Source organism: Cydia fagiglandana, chromosome 4 (assembly GCF_963556715.1).
Source record: "Cydia fagiglandana chromosome 4, ilCydFagi1.1, whole genome shotgun sequence".
Lineage (NCBI taxonomy): Eukaryota > Metazoa > Arthropoda > Insecta > Lepidoptera > Tortricidae > Cydia > Cydia fagiglandana.
In genome coordinates, this window is record NC_085935.1 from 17017866 (window position 1) to 17036208 (window position 18343).

At 38.3% G+C, this 18343-nt stretch overlaps 1 protein-coding gene across 2 annotated transcripts; it reads right to left on the bottom strand.

The window, feature by feature from the left end:
* Positions 1-1218: 1218 nt before the first annotated feature.
* Positions 1219-17001, bottom strand: LOC134663930 (regulator of nonsense transcripts 2). 2 transcript variants are annotated; one of them, XM_063520472.1, is made up of 11 exons: positions 16180-17001; positions 15309-15521; positions 11381-11632; positions 10629-10765; positions 9507-9801; positions 9211-9426; positions 8560-8868; positions 7486-8226; positions 6819-6968; positions 1925-2070; positions 1219-1571 (listed from the first exon to the last, which is right to left on the bottom strand). In XM_063520472.1, exons 1-11 carry the CDS (start codon positions 16867-16869, stop codon positions 1397-1399), a joined length of 3324 nt encoding a protein of 1107 aa, XP_063376542.1. In that variant the 5' UTR covers positions 16870-17001; the 3' UTR covers positions 1219-1396. The 2 variants fall into 2 exon arrangements, with proteins under 2 accessions (XP_063376542.1, XP_063376541.1); XM_063520471.1 differs by having other exon boundaries at positions 6810-6968.
* Positions 17002-18343: the final 1342 nt, after the last annotated feature.

Below are 18343 nucleotides of genomic sequence, written 5' to 3' on the forward strand. Positions count from 1 at the left end.
GCTGCATATACAGACTAGTTTTCCGGTGACCAAGAACGCTGCGTGGAGCTGTGGAGCAGAAATGTCCGATAACCGGATAGATGTAATAACAACTTGTAACCATTTGCCATATCAATGTATGTATTCATATGTATTGCTCCTAACATATATACACTAATCCTAATAGGAATGAAAATATTTATATCTTAATAATACGTAACTTTTTGTAACCTTTTATATTTGACGAATTTTTAAATATAGTACCTAATCATTATCTTATAACGTATTTCTTTATTTATTTGTGATATGCTAATTTAAGAGCCCAACAACGTGCACACTAGCACCACTGCTAAAATAAATAATCGTGATTATTTAAGTTAAATTTAAATTTTACAGGTATTTAAAAAAGTGGCCGCTACTGACTGTATTGTGTATTTAAGTACCTTTTGAATACATCAAACTAGTTTTTATGTTGCTGGATTCGTCAATCTATGAGCTCAAAACAAAAACGGCCGTTATAGTTTTGAACGGGTAGGTTGACGAATCCAGTAACATAAAAATTTGTTTAATGTATTCAGCAGTGGCGCTAGTGTGCACGTTGATGGGCTCTTAAAAACCTGACCCCAACAAAAAATAAAATAATACAAAAAGAAATTCCCTCTCCGGGATTCGAACCCAGGACCATTAGCTTTCTGAACTGGATTACTGCCAATACCCGCTAGGGGCGCTAGGCTAAACGGGTTGTCAATTCTAATTACAATGGTATCCTACCGAGCGCTAGTAGTATAAACGAACTTTTGAAGGGGACATTTTTTTGTATGGAGTTATCGTTCTTCTCCTAGTGAGTATTATATTCTTTGGTTCGTATACTACTCCGATATACCTCTTAACTCTTGCACATGGCGCATGTAACTTGCGAACCTCAAAAGGTGGTTGTGTTGTGTGCAGATTCAGCTGGAGCAGGACCATTATCATGTACTAATATGAGCATTTGAGTTAGTAACCAAGCCCACTAGCCCAGCATTACGGAAGTAAATAGGAGACCATTTTGCTTTGCGCTTGCACAAGTAATTAAAACGCGTCGCCTTGCGCAGATTACATACGCCGTAAGAGCTATAAATCAACTATAAATGCTATAAGCTCTATAAATTGTATAAAGTGTACATATAAAATCTAACTATCGAATCATTTTAATAGCTACATTCAAAGAATTAAGTGGATTTACAAATAAAACAAATCGTTTCCTCGCTTCATTTACTAACAGAGATACACAACATGAAGTACTTGGAAAGTACAAATACAAATCCGATTACAACTTTCACTTTACTAAACGGAAGGTCAATGCTCCATCGTAACATTTGAAGTGAATGCCGTCAGTAGAAGACAAGACTCATAATTCCATTGAGTCGAGTCTGTTTCATTTGAATTTCTTTGGTCCGAAGATGAGGTCGGCGTCGGGGGCGCCCTTGGGGTGCTGGTACTTCTGTCGGACGTGCTGGCCGCGGTTGGGGTTGCCGAGCCCGCCGGAGCCGCCGCCACTTTCGGCGCTGTATTCCTCTTCTTCTTGTCTTTCTGATATGTTTAAAGTTAACCTGGAAAGAGAATAATATTATTACTTTGTGCTACAAACCTGTAACTAATAAATTTCATACTACTTTCATTCATAGGCTCAAATCATTGCCTTATTCGCAGACAGGCATGCAGAATAGGATTCTGCTTCGGGCAAGGAGAACTGAATTAAAATTAATATCATTAAAGAGGTCTAGCTCTGGCTACGCAAGCTGTTTCAGTGTTCCGAACTTATGATACTGCGATTTTTAAGGAAAAATAGTATGGCAAAATTAAATTAAAACACCTCTTGGGGTTTAAATGGAGTCTTCTTCTTCTCCAGTCGGTCCCTCAATGCTGAGGATCGTGGCATCATGTCCTAATGGAGTCTACATACCGTTTAACTCTTTCCTTCTCCTGCTTATCGGCCAATGCCTGCTGCTGCAAGTTGCTGGCCAGCTCTGGCGGGGCGTTGAACGACTTGTACTGGGGCTTGGTGCCTTTCCGTACCATCAGGACAAATTCCACACCTTCCTCCCCTTGCTGTAATACAAAATGAAATAAAGCATAAGACTAGGTACTACGATAAGTACATCATCTTTCTCTAATTATGAAGGACGTCAAATGGTATTTCGTGGACTTATATTGCTTTGACCGCGTTAAAAAACTGGTCGGGCGCGTGATAGTGGCGCCCGTCTCACGGGTTTGGGCAAAAAGTAAAGTAAGTATATAGGTAGGTTAGGGTATGGGACATATCTTTATATATAAACGCGAGCGGCTCTGACGGTAGACCTAAATGAAATTATGCTCAATCGAAAGAGCTTGAAAAAATATCACTTTTGAATCGAGAACATGTATCCGCAAAATTCGTATTGTCGAGTATTTTGCATTTAAAAGTGAAAAAATTTCGACAAAGAATGCAAATGTTCAATTTGTTGGTTGACATTCGACAGTTCTATGGTTTCGTTCAGAAATTGTAAATATTTTTACGTCCGTCATGCATGTTGGACAGATTGCTGGTGAGAGTGTGGGTAAGCCTATTTAAAAAAAACGACTACTGTCAGTGTAAGAGTAAGATGACACTGGTGACAGTTGACACTCAATCGTGTATTATGCATTGATTGACGGGTAAAACCATGGTAAAACCAAAACTTTGTGCTTTACCAGTCTGAAGTTAAGTTTAATTTTCAGTAAAGGGTCTAAATGTTTGTGACTAACCTAAGCCCTCCTACGTGTACACGCTCGACGCAGCTAGCCAACTTTATTGTCACGCGTGCAATAGAGTATTAAAGCTAGGCCAAGTTCGGCCTGGCCAGCCAGGGTTCACGCTAGACAACGTCAACGATATATTTGGGGTCGCCGTCATCGAAAACGATGAGGAGGAGGAGGACTATACTTACTAACGATGACACGGCACCGCCGCGTAAAACAAACTTATGCCGAAAATCGTGAGTATCTTTAACCGACATAATTGTTTCAATCTTTTGTTATTGTTGTCATGTTGTTGACAAATAATTTTGTTACCTGAACAAACCTTTGCCACAAACGCTGAAAAACAGTGCAACGAAGGGCGGTTCGTAAAGATTTATTTACTGTATGTAACTATTGTCACGGTAAAATATTTGCCAGGTACCATCAGCAAAAATTAGCTTAGCATTCTGCATACAAATCTGTATACAGGGGTACCATACCAAGCTAATAGCTTTGCCGACTGTACACAAAGTACTTGCAAATATAATATGCAGCAGATGCATACATATAATGTGATATAAATATAAGTCATATAAATCTTGGTAAGTGCATTTCCTAAGATTAAATCTAAATTGAACTTTAATGTGCTGTGTCCACACACATGTATCCATGAATCATTATTATTATTTTAGCTACTTAATATGTATAAACTCTTTCTAATCACCCAAAAAAAATGTGAAATTATTCCTGGCACCATTTCACTATCCCGGGTTAGGCCGGGTTGAGCGGTTAAACCTGGAGTTAAGTTACCATGGTTACCAGTACAGTTTGACACTGTTAGGCTCAGTTGCACCATTCCACTAACCTGGGGTTAACCGGTTAAACCTGGAGTTACCATGATTACCAGTACAATTTGACATTGGGTTAACGGTTTGACTGCTTAGCCCCGGGATATTGAGATGGTGCAAGTGGGCCTTCACGACAGAATAAATAATAGTACTAGATGCAGAAGACTCACTCTCTAACAAAACGTGTCTATTACGATCAGCACAGATATGGCCGCTAGGTGGCGACAGCGCCACGCACGGCTTATGGCTTTCCCCAAAATTAGGGCGGAACGGATGTACTTTTAGCTACCTGTAGCAAAGCGACGAAACCACGGAGTGAGCCACGCCTGCCTTCACGGTTTAAATGCTTAACCCCGGGTTAGTGGGATGGTGCAAGTGGCTCTAATCCTCCCTTCCAGTTCCAGTTATACTTTTAAAATCTGTATTTATATACCCATACAATATTCATTTTTTGCAGATAGTTGCAAGTATTTTGAATGCTGTAGCCAGAAGACTGCCAGACAAATGTGGATTAATAAGGTTGTGGAGATAAAAAAAAACACATCCACACTACTGCATCCGAAATCTCAAAATCATTTGCTTCTATATCGAAGAGCTCTCTGGATTTTTTTGATGACTTTCCGGTATGTATAATGATAATTATATGCACAAAGTTTTGTTTCTTATGGACATGTATTTATTACATTAGGTATTTTATTTTTATTTAAGGTCACTTATCTTGACATAAATGCTGAAGGAATTAATTATGTCACTTTAAAAGGAGACGAAGAGCAGGACTGTATTATAAAACAAAGTTAAACATCACGGCCCGAAGACCACCCAAATGATGAAAATGTATTAACTAGGTTCAGTTCTTTTCAAATTTGTACTAAGGGGAGAAAATCCAAAATTAAAATTCAGATAAAAACTTTATTGTTTTAAGAAATTGTAAGTCATTTCAAGTTTTAGACATTTTGAAACAAAAAAATGTTTTGAGAAGAATGTGTTTGACAGATGGTAAAGCTGCGGTTTCTTCTGGGATGTGGGGATGCATAGCGAGGAATGTGTTTGTAAGAACCAATACAAATTGTCCTCCAGGACTGCGCTGAGTGAGGATAGGTAATTGAAGTAATTGTAATATTCACTCTAAAGAAACAAATCTACCTCTCTACGCATCTTTGCACATCTCTGATGGAATCATAGTCCTTGCTAATCTTTGGTGGAATACCTCATAGCCTTACTATACTTGGTTTTGTGAAAGGCTAACTTTATATGATATACTTAGTTTAATTCGTTTATTTATATGTATTTAATTGCAAAAGACTGATTGTTGTAGTAAATTGTACTATTTTTATATAAGATATATTTTTTTGTAAATTCAAGTAAAAATAAATAAAAATAACGTCAGCATGTCTTTTTATAAATCGTCAGGTGAATTGAGATGAAATTGTACTCACAACTTCCATACTGACATTTTAGTGCCATGATGGGTGCATGAAATTATGAAATTTGGGTTCCGTCCTTTGAGATTGAAAAGTGGGTTAGGCCGTTAGGGGCTATTCATAAATTACGTCATTTCAAATTAGGGGGGGGGGGGGGGTCGGGACATCGGATGATGGTAGCATGACGTAGGAGGAAACGGGGTCATTCGAAGAATTTTCGAATTTTTGGTTGATTTTAGGGGGGGGGGGTCAAAAATTGACAAAAAACGATTACGTTAAGTCTGGTTAGGTTAGGTCCGGTTATTTCAATATCAGTTACTATAATCACTATAGAGGTTACTATAGTCACTATAGAAATGCAAAAAAAATCATTTTAAATCATTTTCGAACTAAACCTGCAATAAACCGGGCTCTTGAAAATGTTGGCAATGATTCTTCGGGCAAACATTATTAAGGTCAACTAATTACCCTCTTTTGCGTCGCGCAGTCGGGTAAAAAGGGGAAAGATCGAGGTTTTAATAAACGCATAAGTATAAAGTTTTCGGAGATGGGATAGCTAACCGCCGCCTTGATAAACGTTTAGTCTAAAATGAAATAACTATTTAATCCAAAATGAGTATTATCTTTTATTATACCCGAGCGAAGCCGGGTTCTCATCTAGTTATTTTTATTCGACAGTTGTCAATTACGTTAAATAGTGTTCACATATTTTGCCACCTATCACGCTATCAGTCGAACAAAGAAAAAGGAGTGTTATAAGCAGGGACAGGAACCGGTTACCTTAACCGGGGTTTTTCATAGGGTTATTTTAGAAGCGGTTGTAAAAACCCCTACCATAACGGTAACCGTATGATAAGGTAACACTTTGATTCGGTAACCGTATCAGATACGGTTAACCTCTGTTACCGGTAACCGAAATAAAAACTCAGTCTATTCAGTTACCTCATTATAAGGTTTTTGACTAGTTCAAACGATTGCAATCTTTACGCCCACTTAAATTCAACTTGTTATTGAATAACCGAGGTTGGCATGGGCGATCTATGAAGCCTCCAGCACAAACAAGTTTTTTTGCCGTTCCCTTGCTTATCTTTATACCTACCCGTGTGGTGTGTTCTTATTTTAAATCTTATTATATTATAAATAAAATAATTAAAATAAATAATGTTAATAAATAAATAATTTAAATAAAATATATAAAGTAATAAAAAAAAAATAAAAAAAAATACGTAAAATAAATAAAATAAGAAATAAAATAAATACAATAAATAACATATATAATATATAAAATAAATAAAATAAATACTTCCGGTCCTGTAATAATAAAATTATAGGTCGTCCGTTTAAAACGAATCCTCAGCCCGCAAGTAGCTTCCGAGCCTCGACAATAATGTACTAAAAATGTAGCAAACAAGCAACGGATAATAAAGGTTACCATAACTGAATGAAAACCTGTTGAAAACCCTTAACAATGTTAGGGTTACCGTTTCAATAAGCTTACCATTACAATCAGGTAACCGTATGATAGGGTTACCGAATGATAAGGTAACCGAAACGATTGGGTTACCGAATTGATAGGATTAAGCGTAAAGAAACCCCTCTTTCCGGTCCTTGGTTATAAGTTTAAAGTGTGTATCTGTGTATCTCTGTTGCAAAATGGCTTCCTAACGGATAATCCAATTTCAGTGCAGTTTTTTATTCAAAGGTGTAATCTGTCGAGACTTCCTTTTCGGCTCGTTAAGTTTCGCTAACTAGATATGGCTGTTTTAATTTTGTCATGGATTTTAATATTAAAAGTTATATGTAATGAATTGTTTGTACAGACAGAGCCTACCAGCAGCTGGTCGTAGGTCTTCTTGGTGGTCTGGCGGCACGTCATGGGCACGGCGATGTCGCGCTGCTGCGGGCGGTTCTCGCGCTGCCGCTCCGCTATGTTCTCCATCACCATCTTCTCGAATGCCGACTCGAATTCCACGTCTTCGACCTACGGAATAATTTCATTATTAGATGGGTATAGAGATCAATTACTGTTACAATCCATATAACTACTTCTTAACGATGACTGAGTAACGCTTGCTAATAAACATGATCAATGACCGAAAAAAGATGATTTACAAGATGACAATGCTATAAGAGGATTCTCTCTCGAGTATATCTCGTATGTGGTGATTTAGTTTATATAATAGCCATCTAGTGAATATGAAACTCACTCTCGGTTATCATAATCATAACATAACTCATAAAACGGTTTATATTTTTCATTATTAAAAGTCAATGAATTTGTTGGTTCCTATGAAATGCATATATGTGACTCAACTATTTTACCTAGCGTAATTCCGTTTTTGTTTAATTTGATATACATACATACATGCTACATAGTACACATGTTGATTCAGGTGTGAAATGAGTGTAAATACGTACACAAGCTACTCATGAATGCCTAGCGCTAAACTAGGTAAAAATAAATTAAGTAAGTATATAGAATATTGTATGAATATTACCGGCTTAGGCGCGGGTCTCCTCGGCTCGTTGCCCATATTATTATCATCGCTCTGCACTTCATTCTCCTCCGTCCCAGCGTTCTCCGTTAGCGGCTCGTCATCTGAACTCTCGTCCATCAGCTGCGGATTATCGGTCTCGTCATCAGTCTCTATAATCGTGTCCAGCCCGTCATTCACGCTATCCTCACCCTGGTCCTCATTATCATATTCCTCCTCGCCTAATTCTGGATACAAAGTTTGCCTTAATTCCTCAATGGCGTCTTTACACTGCTGCCAATCCGTAAAAAGCGTTAACTTCGGTCGGAGCGTCGTCAAGCACTCCTGATAAATATATTTGACGTAAATAGGGAATTTGTTTTCCTCAGTCCAAATGGGGTCGGAGCATTTGAACCAGTAGTAATTTTGGAAGAAGATTAAGAAGTAGTCGAGACGTTTTTTGCTCGAGCCGCTGTTGAAATACGCGCCGCAGGTCTCTAGTAAAGCGCAAACTAGTCTGATTCGGAAGACGTTGTCGGGTGGATCGAGCGGGGAGACGACGGTATGGTCGTTGCTGACGCCGAAAGTAATGAATGAGTATAAGACGGTGAAGACATCGCGCGAGTCGAGCAGCTTGTAATTGTAGAGCTCGCCGAGGTAGCGCACGGTGGCGATGCGGCGCTGGTTGTGGCGCGGGTGCGGGTCCTCCAGCGTGGCGCGGATGTCCTCCAGCACCGCGTCCACCACGCACGGCGCCACGATCTCCTACATCAATGGAATGTTCTACGTTTAATAGGGTATTTGACTGTATTTAAAATAAATTACATTACACCATGCAAGCACCAGAAGATTCATAGAGAAACGTAGACAGCAGTTATTTTTAGACACAATTTCTATTTTAAAACCCGTATAAACTATAAATAGTAGGTAATTTGATCGAGACGGTACATGCTAGAGTTTCATATAAATTCTAGACTAGTACTCAAATACCTCATTCCATATCCTCCAGAGTTCGAGAGGCTCTTACAAAAGGCCTTATTCCAAAACTTAACACTGTTTACTACCTTTCATAGTCAAGCCCATGCGGCAGACACATACCTGCCAGGCGGCGAGCTCGGCCGCCATGCGCGCGAGCGCGCGGCGCGCACTGGCGCGCACGCGCCAGCCGCCCGCCAGGTGCTGTATGGCGACGGCCGCTATCTCCGGATCCTCCCAGTTAATCTTCCGCATCAGTCTGAAGATCTTCTCCTCGTTACTCTTCTGTAGATCCTCGTGTAGAATTTTCCTTATGAACTGATGCATCGGTGGCTCCTCCTCTTTAGGTTGGGCCGGGGCTTCCGGCGGGCAGACGTAGTAGAACGCGTTCTCGATCTGCGTTACGTAGCGCGAGTCGAGGGCTGAAACGGTCTAAAAAAATGCTTAGATTATTTACCTGTTTAACTTAGACCACTAGATTAAATATTGAAGATTCGAGTTCATTTCAGGCTAAAACTGATGAGAACCCTGCAACACCGAAATGGAAACTTAGGGCCTCTTGCATCATCCCACTAACCCAGGGTTAACCGGATAAACCGTTAACCCACTGTCAAATTGTACTGGTAACCATGGTAACTCCAGGTTAAACCAGTTAACTCAGGGTAAGGTCAATGGTGCAAGTGGCGCTTAATGGTATTTTTAATGCTAATGAAACGAGCACATAAGTAACGCACCATAACTAACAAGTCCACAGCTTAATCCACAATAACTAACCTTTTTCCTCATCATCTGCTGCAAATAAATCATCGTCCTCTGATGAGTGTCGGGATTGCAATACAGATACCTCCCGCACGTTTCGAGCAGGTTGCACGCCATTTCTATGTGATGATGCTTAAAGTCGTGTAGTAACACTTTCAGGCAGTATAGGGCTTCCATTTTGGAGTACAGACCGAATTTTACTAATTCACCTATGAATCTGACTACTTTTATCTGCGAACAAAAATAAAATTGTACTATAAGCACTCTATATATTTACTTAACAGTAAATTGCAGATTACAGCAAAAAATACCTTTGATTCAATGTTGATCTGATCCTTTTTCCTAACATGATACTTAAAATCTTGCTTCAACATCTGGCACAAGTCGATGCAAACATCAGGCAACACTGGATACAGATTTGCCGCAAACCGGGAATAAAATGGCAACAAATCCAATCTGGTTCTGGCAACACTGAACAGGACCCTTGTCAGTTTCTTCCTGTTGTTTTTGGTGTTGAGATTCAGGACGAAGTCTACAGCTGCGTTGTCAATAAGTTCCCGATTGATACAGTTGGGCAGTTCATTCAAAAATGCATCTAGAGCGTATCTGTAACAAAATATTAGGCAGATTATTTGTAGATAAATATCTAGAAATTCATACCCCTCATAAAATCATTGTCTTGCCTAATATATACGTCAAGTGCAAGACATGTGCATTTTAACCTTTAGAATGACAAGAACACGGAAGTCGTCATCAATAGTCGTGCCCACAGCACCAGAGACAACTATATGTGTTATGGCGAACGCCGTCAAAGTAACCTTCACACTCTCAAGTAAGCTCGCTTGCGCCCGGGATCGTTCAGTGACGATTTTGTATATGACAAGCGTTCAAAACACTTTACAACATATTTACGATAAGTGCTAGTGCTGCACTCTGGCGGCAGAACATTGCAAAATTACATTACCCCCTATTCAACACTAAGGAATTGACTAATATCAGGCGTGGCTCACTCCGCGATTTCGTCGCGTCGCAACAAGTAGTTACAAGTACATCCGTCCCACACCAATTTTGGTGGCTAGCCATAAGCCGCGCGTGGCGCTTGCGCCACCTAGCGGTCATATCTGTCCTAAGGGTCTCTATTGTTTCCCAAATAGATTTAAGTCATAATGTATTGTTTGTCCGAATTTTCGTTAGTAATAATTGGGTTTTCTCAGAAACGCGTAACTTTTCAGGATTGCCATAAAACAAACCTAACCTAACCCATCTATAGAATAACCTTACGAAAATCCTGAAAAGTTAATGGTTTTAATTTTATGACTAACGACAATATGACAAACAATACATTATGATTTAAAACTTTATGGGAAACAAAGGGAAGAGAGTGAATCTTCTGTACCTAGTACTATTATATATTCTGTGCTATTTAATATTACTTGTTGGAGACGCTGGCAGGCTGATGGTCGTCCTCCACGTCGGGCACGGCGGGCTCCTCGCTGTCACTTAGCTCGTCTTCTTTAAGGTCCTCGTCCAACATCTCCTCTGTTACGGTCTCAGTCTTACTTTTTGTTGTCTGCAATGATCATAGTTTATGTGTAGATTTATTTAGAAAGGAATATATCAGATTTTAGGCGACTTTAAAACAAGTGTCTTTAGAAACCAATGAAACAATGGAAGATCATAAAGGCCCTATCACACGACCGCTTTTTCAACGCGCGTTTTAAGAGCGCTTGAATTCGCCCGCACGCTAAATTCGATCTAACGACCAAGGGGTAAAGTTGAAAATCCAATAACGCTTGATAAAAAGCGCCACCGCCGTCGTGTGAATAAATACACATGTTTACATGTGACATCCAAACACTTTTTTAAAGCGCGTTCCTAATGCCGGCTACACACGTAATTAATCTGTGCAGTCCGATTTGCGCAGTTTTATCTACGGTGTGTATGACAAATCGTTACGAGAATCGACAACGATTTGTCATACACACAATAGATAAACTGCGCAAATCGGACTGCACAGTTTAATCGCTACGATTTATAGTTAACGTGTGTAGCCGGGGTAAGGGTCAAACTGGGAGGCGTAAAAGCGATCATAAAACATGTCTGCACTTGCCTCGCAAGTTGCAAGGCCTTGGATCCAGTCTAGACATTTAATATAAAAATGGTTTGGTATGTCGCAATATCTTACCTCCTTTAATTGATAGTTAGGCATAAACACTTTCAAATCCGGCAAGTGTGTATAGAAGGTCCTGGTGTCTTCATCCTGCCAGGGGTCTGTGCCGGCCTGCATGTTGAACTCCTCGGTGCCGCCGATGGTGACTGTGCCAGGCGTCTCGGTGACGGTCATGGACAGTGTGGGGGGCTCGCCAGCCTCGCCCAGCTCCTCGCCGAGCACCTCGGCGAAGCTTTGAGCGCCGGCCAGCAGTTTGTCGTAGGTGGCCTGAAAATATGTGAAAATTGACGTTTAATATGTTTAGGAATTAGGACTAAATGACAAATAATTAATATTCATATTTTACAAGTTTTTTATTAACTTGTATGTATGTATCTATGTAACTGTTTGTATCGGTCAAATCTTGCAAGTTATATTTGACCCACTTCCCAACTTACAATAAAGCTGAAAATTTGGCAATAATGCGTACATAAATGTAAGTCTGGAGACAATGCAATATTATGGTACAGTCAGCAGCAGAAGTCGCTATACACTCCAGGTGCTCAAAGAGAGGTAAACGTTTAAACTGTCAAAAAGTTGCTGGCTGTCATGATAGCATTTACTTGTGAGCGCTCAACATGTCACAAGTATCTTAACAGTCGCTATTCATTAATTTCTACACTTACAACAAATCATTGATACCTTAGCTGTCAAAAAACCACTGGTATCTAAGCGGTCAACGTGTCAAATATATCTGAACAATATGGAAAAATAGACGTTAAAAGCATACATGTATGGTCGTATATTGAATGAATAATAGCCATGCTAATTTCAGGTAAAGCGTTTTGACAATCATCGAAAGCAGTACAGTCTTGTCATCACATACATCTATCTCACGTTTTGCCCTTCAACCATTGACAGGGGCCTGTCAGTCAACTTACTGCAAACTATTTCTTTTATTGAATAGAATCATCAAAACGAATGAGTGACACATAGCGAAAGCAAACTGAAGCCGAATTTAGAGCCAATTGTCAAGGCACGTTGTGGTCTTGTTACTAAGGCGTTTGCTTTTCAAAGCAGAGACCGCGGGTTCAAATCTCAGTCGGACGCACCTAGAGATTACAGCTTTTTTTTGGGTTTCATTTCTATTATTAATTTGTGGTTTTATATTAATTTCGCATACGTTTATATGTTTTTTGAAGATATGTCACATGTAGCGTAGGTATGTACGACTTTCTAACAGGACGTTGTATGTTTGAACCCGCAGTGGGCGTTCCTTAGATTACTCCTGTGCGGAATGCCATTTGATGTTTACTGCTATACTAACAATAAGTTCAAAGATATACAGTATGTATCAGAACGAAAGGCCAAAAAAGAGACCCATTAATGTTTAGGTCATGCTGAACAACTTTTACTATGGGACCAACCCCGAAAACGCGGAAAAATAATTGGAAGTTTCATACATTTTGCTGGTCTGATGTTGAAATTTTCTATGGGAGAGTAATTTTTTTGCGGGGTTTCGGGGTTGGTCCCATAGTAAAAGTTGCTCAGTATGACCTAAACATTAATGGGTCTCTTTCTTGGCCTTTAGTTCTGATACATACTGTATATGTATAACTCCGTATACTCTATCCTCTCTGCTAAGTTGTAAAAACAAAATTCGTCATTCCTATGGTCAACAGTTAGCATATTACGTAGGTATATGCATGGCAGTGATGGTTTTATCGCATAGGTACATCTATAGAAGAGGAGGCACCGTTCTTGCGGATCATGAGTCCAGCCAACAAAATAAAGAGAGGAGTCATAGTTGAATATGGTCCTGATGGAGGTGGTCTTAATGGTCTAAGATCCCACGATCCCAATTCCATGGTCGACCTTCACCAATCTGTCTGACGGATGAAACTATGAAAATATGAAAGAAAATATGTTCCAGAACATAAATAAATAGGGTTGCCTAAAGAAATATGGTCAAGGCTATTTTTAATAAATTTTGGAAAAAAAAATTGTTCGGCAAATTTCACCGATTTGTCTAACGAACGAAATAAGTTTCAATGGAAAGTATACAACTTGTACAACATAAATCAACTAGGTTACCTAGTGGATATTTTCGGAAATAATCGCTTTGAAAGAAACAAAATATGAGTGACATTTTATTTATCGATTCAACCTTATAGTGTGGGGTGTCGTTGGATAGGCCTTTCAAAATACATAGGGGTCTTTAAACAACATTTGTTAATAAGTGAATCATTTCGGAAATAATCGTTAAGAAAGAAAAAAAAAGGTTTTTCCTTCTAACTTTTGAACTATCTGTGAAAAAAAAAATAGGGAAAAAATCATGAAAATAGTGCTTAAAAATTCAATCAAATAACATTAAAACAAACTTGATAAGTTAAGCCGCTTATGAGTTATCGCTAAAAGTCTTCCCTTCTTATTTTAATTAAAAGCCTGGCAACCCTTATTTCTGACCGGATGTTCGCAGGCAACCCCATACCATAGTATTTGCAATATACTTACCATCATTTTGATGTATAATTCAAGCGTCAGACAGATGAGTGCAATTATCGATATAAAATCACCTCTTTAAACACGGCAACCACATAATAGTGACCGGAAAAAGATAGGCAACCTAGTTGATTTATATTGTACAAGACAAGTATACTTTCCATTGAAACTTATTTCGTTCGTCAGACAAATCGGTGATATTTGGGGAAAATTTTTTTTTTTCAAAAATTTATTAAAAATAGCCTTGACCATTTTTCTTTAGGCAACCCTATTTATTTATGTTCTGGAACATATTTTCTTTCATATTTTCATAGTTTCATCCGTCAGACAAATTGGTGAAGGTCCCATATATGTGGGATCTCCTACTATAACACCTTTACTGCCCGTGCTCCTCACGTGGGGCCACGGCTAGCCTCTATTACAAAGCCATAAGGTTTACATGTCAGATTGGGACAGTGAACGTGTTAAGTTTCAATTCTATTATTTTCTCCTTCGTTCTTTGATCGATTCGGAGCATCGTATTTTAGTACTACTTATATAGTATATTTTAGTACAATAAGCGGGCTAAATAAATATATTAACATATAAATTATGCTCTACGGTTTGGAAGAACGGCCGCCTATGATAGTTAAAATAAAAAACCGATCATTTTCGTAGAAACTAAATACTTATTTATTGTCTAAGTTTGACACTTGACGATAAAATACTTCTTTGAGAAAGGAGGTGTCAATTCGTAGTTGATACAAAAAAAAATTAAAAGTTAAACAGATAAAATGTTGATGCTTAGTTACCATTGAAATAACAACTGCTTAGCAACTGGTGGCACCCTGGCTGCTGACGTACGTGATTGGCAGTGCGTGTAGGTAGTAATGACAGCAGCTTGAATTTGAGTGCATAGTTACCACTGATTTTCTAACCGTTATTGTCATTGTGATTAAATAACGGTGTATGTGTTAAAGAAAAACTCAGAAGCTAAGATATATGTGACGAACTGAAAGCCTATGCTAAAATGACAACTTAGATGTCCTTATTTTTGTGACGATTGAAGTGTATATGTTTTCTTGGACACCTTGCCCGCTCAGGTATATCTGATGCTGACTGTACCATGAAGCAGATCTGATAATGGAGACAGGAGGTGGCTATAGGAACTCTGATAAAACAATGAAACCTAATTATGTTTGGGGTTTTTAGAATTGTCTCAATGAGTATTACTTTCGCCTGTGGAAAGAAAAGTACAGTTGGCAATAAAAGCTTGTACCAAAACAAAATGACTTAATTATCACCAGTCTTCACATACATTTTATATCCAGATATAATAATGAGACAGCAGAATACGGAACATGCTTAATTTAGCTCCTTACAAATTCATCACTTTATATTTGAAATACATATAGCAAATAAATTATGGCATGGTAGGTTGAGCGATTTGTTAAGGTGTAAAATATGATTGGCCAGTCTATACCTGATGATGTTCCAGTTGGTCCTTGCGCTCCTGTGAGAGCTCCCCTCGCGTGTGCAGCGTGCGCTGGTTGGCGGCGTGCAGCGCCTGCAGCTGCGCCCGCTCCTCCAGCAGGTGCTTCAGTAATGTTGCGAAGTAGTCCTTCAGTAACTGCCGCACAACTGCTTGCTTCTCAGCCGGCAGGAAGGTGTTTCGTGGTATTTGCACATTCAGCTTCTGTAATGCGTGAGACGTAATTGGTAATATCACATCGTTTTAAGCCCATGATTCTACAACATCTGAAATAGTAGACATAACTTTTGACTTTTGATTCCTACACCGTCAATTCTTATACTTACTGCAGTTAGTCCTAATAGTCTGATTATTAACATAGGAAAGACATGAAATTAAGAAATAAAGAATATGGAGACTGTAGGGTGCAATATTGTGAAAAATAGTTTGTTTCAAGGTATTTCTTAATATTCTTTTGATAAATGATATCCCTCATCATAAGGTCAACAGGTAAGCAACAGTAGCTGACCTCTCAAGCAAGTGTTGTTGATTATCAATTGTTTAAAACATTTGTATTGGTGGTAAAGAATGGTGACACATTAGTCAAATGCTATGTAGAGTCGGCTCACGGCAGTCTGCAACTCTGCACCATGCAGTCTATATACATAGCTTATGACCACACAAAATGGAGACAAATTACATGTGCTTGTGATACTCAGCAAGAAGAGGGAAGAAGAAAAAATAAGTATAGAAGCATAAATGCAATGAATTAAAAATCCTAACATAAGTGCTTTATTGAATACACTAGAATTTAATTAAATTTATGAAATTATATTATCCTATTACATACAAAGTAATTTTATCTATAAATGTATAACATTACCTCTGCAGTGTCCTTGATTTTTTTGGGCACTAACCCTGCGTAATCCTCACCACAGTGCTTGCAGAACGACAACAGTATTGGAATATTGTTCGGCTCATCCTTGTCCATGTTGATCAGAACAGTTAGAACATTTCCCAACAGAGGCAAACCAATCTTATTAGGGAACACACCCACTGCAACCAACTCGGCGTAAAACCTGATATCCACACGCAATTTAGAAGAGTTCGTTATTTTATCCGTCACTTTAAGAAGTTTCTGCCAATTTTCGAAGAAATTTGAAGAGAATTCCGAATATGTGCGGTGTAGAGCTGAACACAAGTTTATTGCGGCTGGTATGTCTGACATCTTTAATTTTGCTTCTGCTATGGCAGCCGCTACCTCAGATATGTATTTGGTAAGGTTCAATACACTGTAATCTTTCAGTAACGCGTCCATTTGAATAGCACTGAACGACTTCAATTTTTTCACAAAAGTGGTGTTCTTTTTTAAGCCAGAATCTAATTTTGAAAAGTAGTTGTCTGGGGGTCGAACGCAGTTCAAATTACTATTCCTCATTTCAGTTTTCTGTTTTATTCTTGCTTCCAGGCCAGATATATATTCGGCAAGCGCCAGTTTGTCATTCTCTTCCGTATTTTCAGCCGTCTCATCAACTTCACAGTTCGTACCGGTTTCATTTTCAGGTGCACTCATTGTGAAATAATATATATCATATCCGCATTACATAAAACGATTGTCTGTTCTTATTTGCTATATATTTTAATGTTATTTACTTCGTTCATTCTTGTGTTCCACGTCCATTCACAGAGTATTTTTATAGCATGCTATGACAATAATGACATCTGATTTACTTTTTATAGAATGACAGAATACAGATATATTTTTCTGACTTTTCTAGTGTTTTCATTTTACTTTGAGCAGTTAAATAAGTAACTTGAATATTTTTTATTGCTTAAAGTGGTAACACACTATCGCACCGCACCAAGGTCGCATTGCGGTACGATAGTGTGTTACGACCTTTTTGTTGCCCAATGAAACGTACTTCCGGTATAGTCTGTGCTTCCGGTAACTGACAATGACAGAAAGATTTTAGGTTACTTTTTAACTTATTTGTAGAGTCTGTGCGGAAAGAGAAGAGTCGTGGCAGAAACGGGAACTAACATTTTAAATTTTATATGGCAATCAAACCTTTGACACCTGTCTTGTAAAAAGTAAACAAACTTCTGTCAATGTATATTTTTATTAACAAAAACCGCAAGTTTTATGTATAAAATATTTTCAAAACACGATAAAACCGTACATAAAACCACAGGGAAAATTATATTTAACATTCTTCGGTTTTTTCAGCGGGAAGAAAAGGGCTAAAAGCCGACTATCTACTTACAAAAAGTCGCGGAACGTGTTTCCGCTATTCGCGGGTATTGATGTTGTATTTAATATTAAATAATTACCCCCCTAAGTAACTTGTCTCCGGTATATAATCGGTAAGTATATTCATTAAAAATATATTAATTTTCATAAATATGCAGGTCATTCATGATCTTTAAAATAACTGACAAATAGTCTTGATACTTGCCATTTTATGCATATTTATATGTAATTTCTTTTTCAGGATTGTGTAAAAGTACCTACGGTATCTCGAATAAAAGACCGCTAAAAGTAGGTGATATGCAAGAATTCGTAATCTACGTGCCGGATTCAAGCACATCCAGTTTAGATGAAGATAGTTCCTATGAGGGTCTCTGGTTGTTTTGACGCTAGCTCAAACATAAATGACATTGAATATTTTAATTCAGACTTCGATTACAAAGAAAAAACTTTTTCTAATAAAATATTTCTTTATTTGTAAGTTCGTTTACTAGGTTCTGAATAAAACATTTTCTAATAAAATATTTCTTTACTGCTTACGAAATTGATCTGTATTCTGTTAGTTACGAAATTATATTTCATATTTAGCAGTGACTTTTCGGCGAAGTAAAATATCGTGAGATGAGAGAACCGGACATATCCCAATAAGGCCTACCTACTTATGCAGTATTTTTATTCATATTCATATTTATTATTAATAATGTACACATACATTACAAGTCAAGTTTACAATGGGTGAAATATATCCCAGATAAAATTACAGCTCTATTGCCCAATTTCTACCCGATCTACCCGGTTT

Bases quoted from the DNA above. Each gene is read 5' to 3' on its own strand.
- LOC134663930 (XM_063520471.1), bottom strand. From the start codon at position 16,869: ATGAGTGCACCTGAAAATGAAACCGGTACGAACTGTGAAGTTGATGAG. The intron at 11,633-15,308 runs GTATAGACTGGC...ACATATTTTCAG, and splicing joins ACCAACTGGAACATCATCAG to GCCACCTACGACAAACTGCT. The intron at 8,869-9,210 runs GTTAGTTATTGT...GCATTTTTTTAG, and splicing joins AGCAGATGATGAGGAAAAAG to ACCGTTTCAGCCCTCGACTC.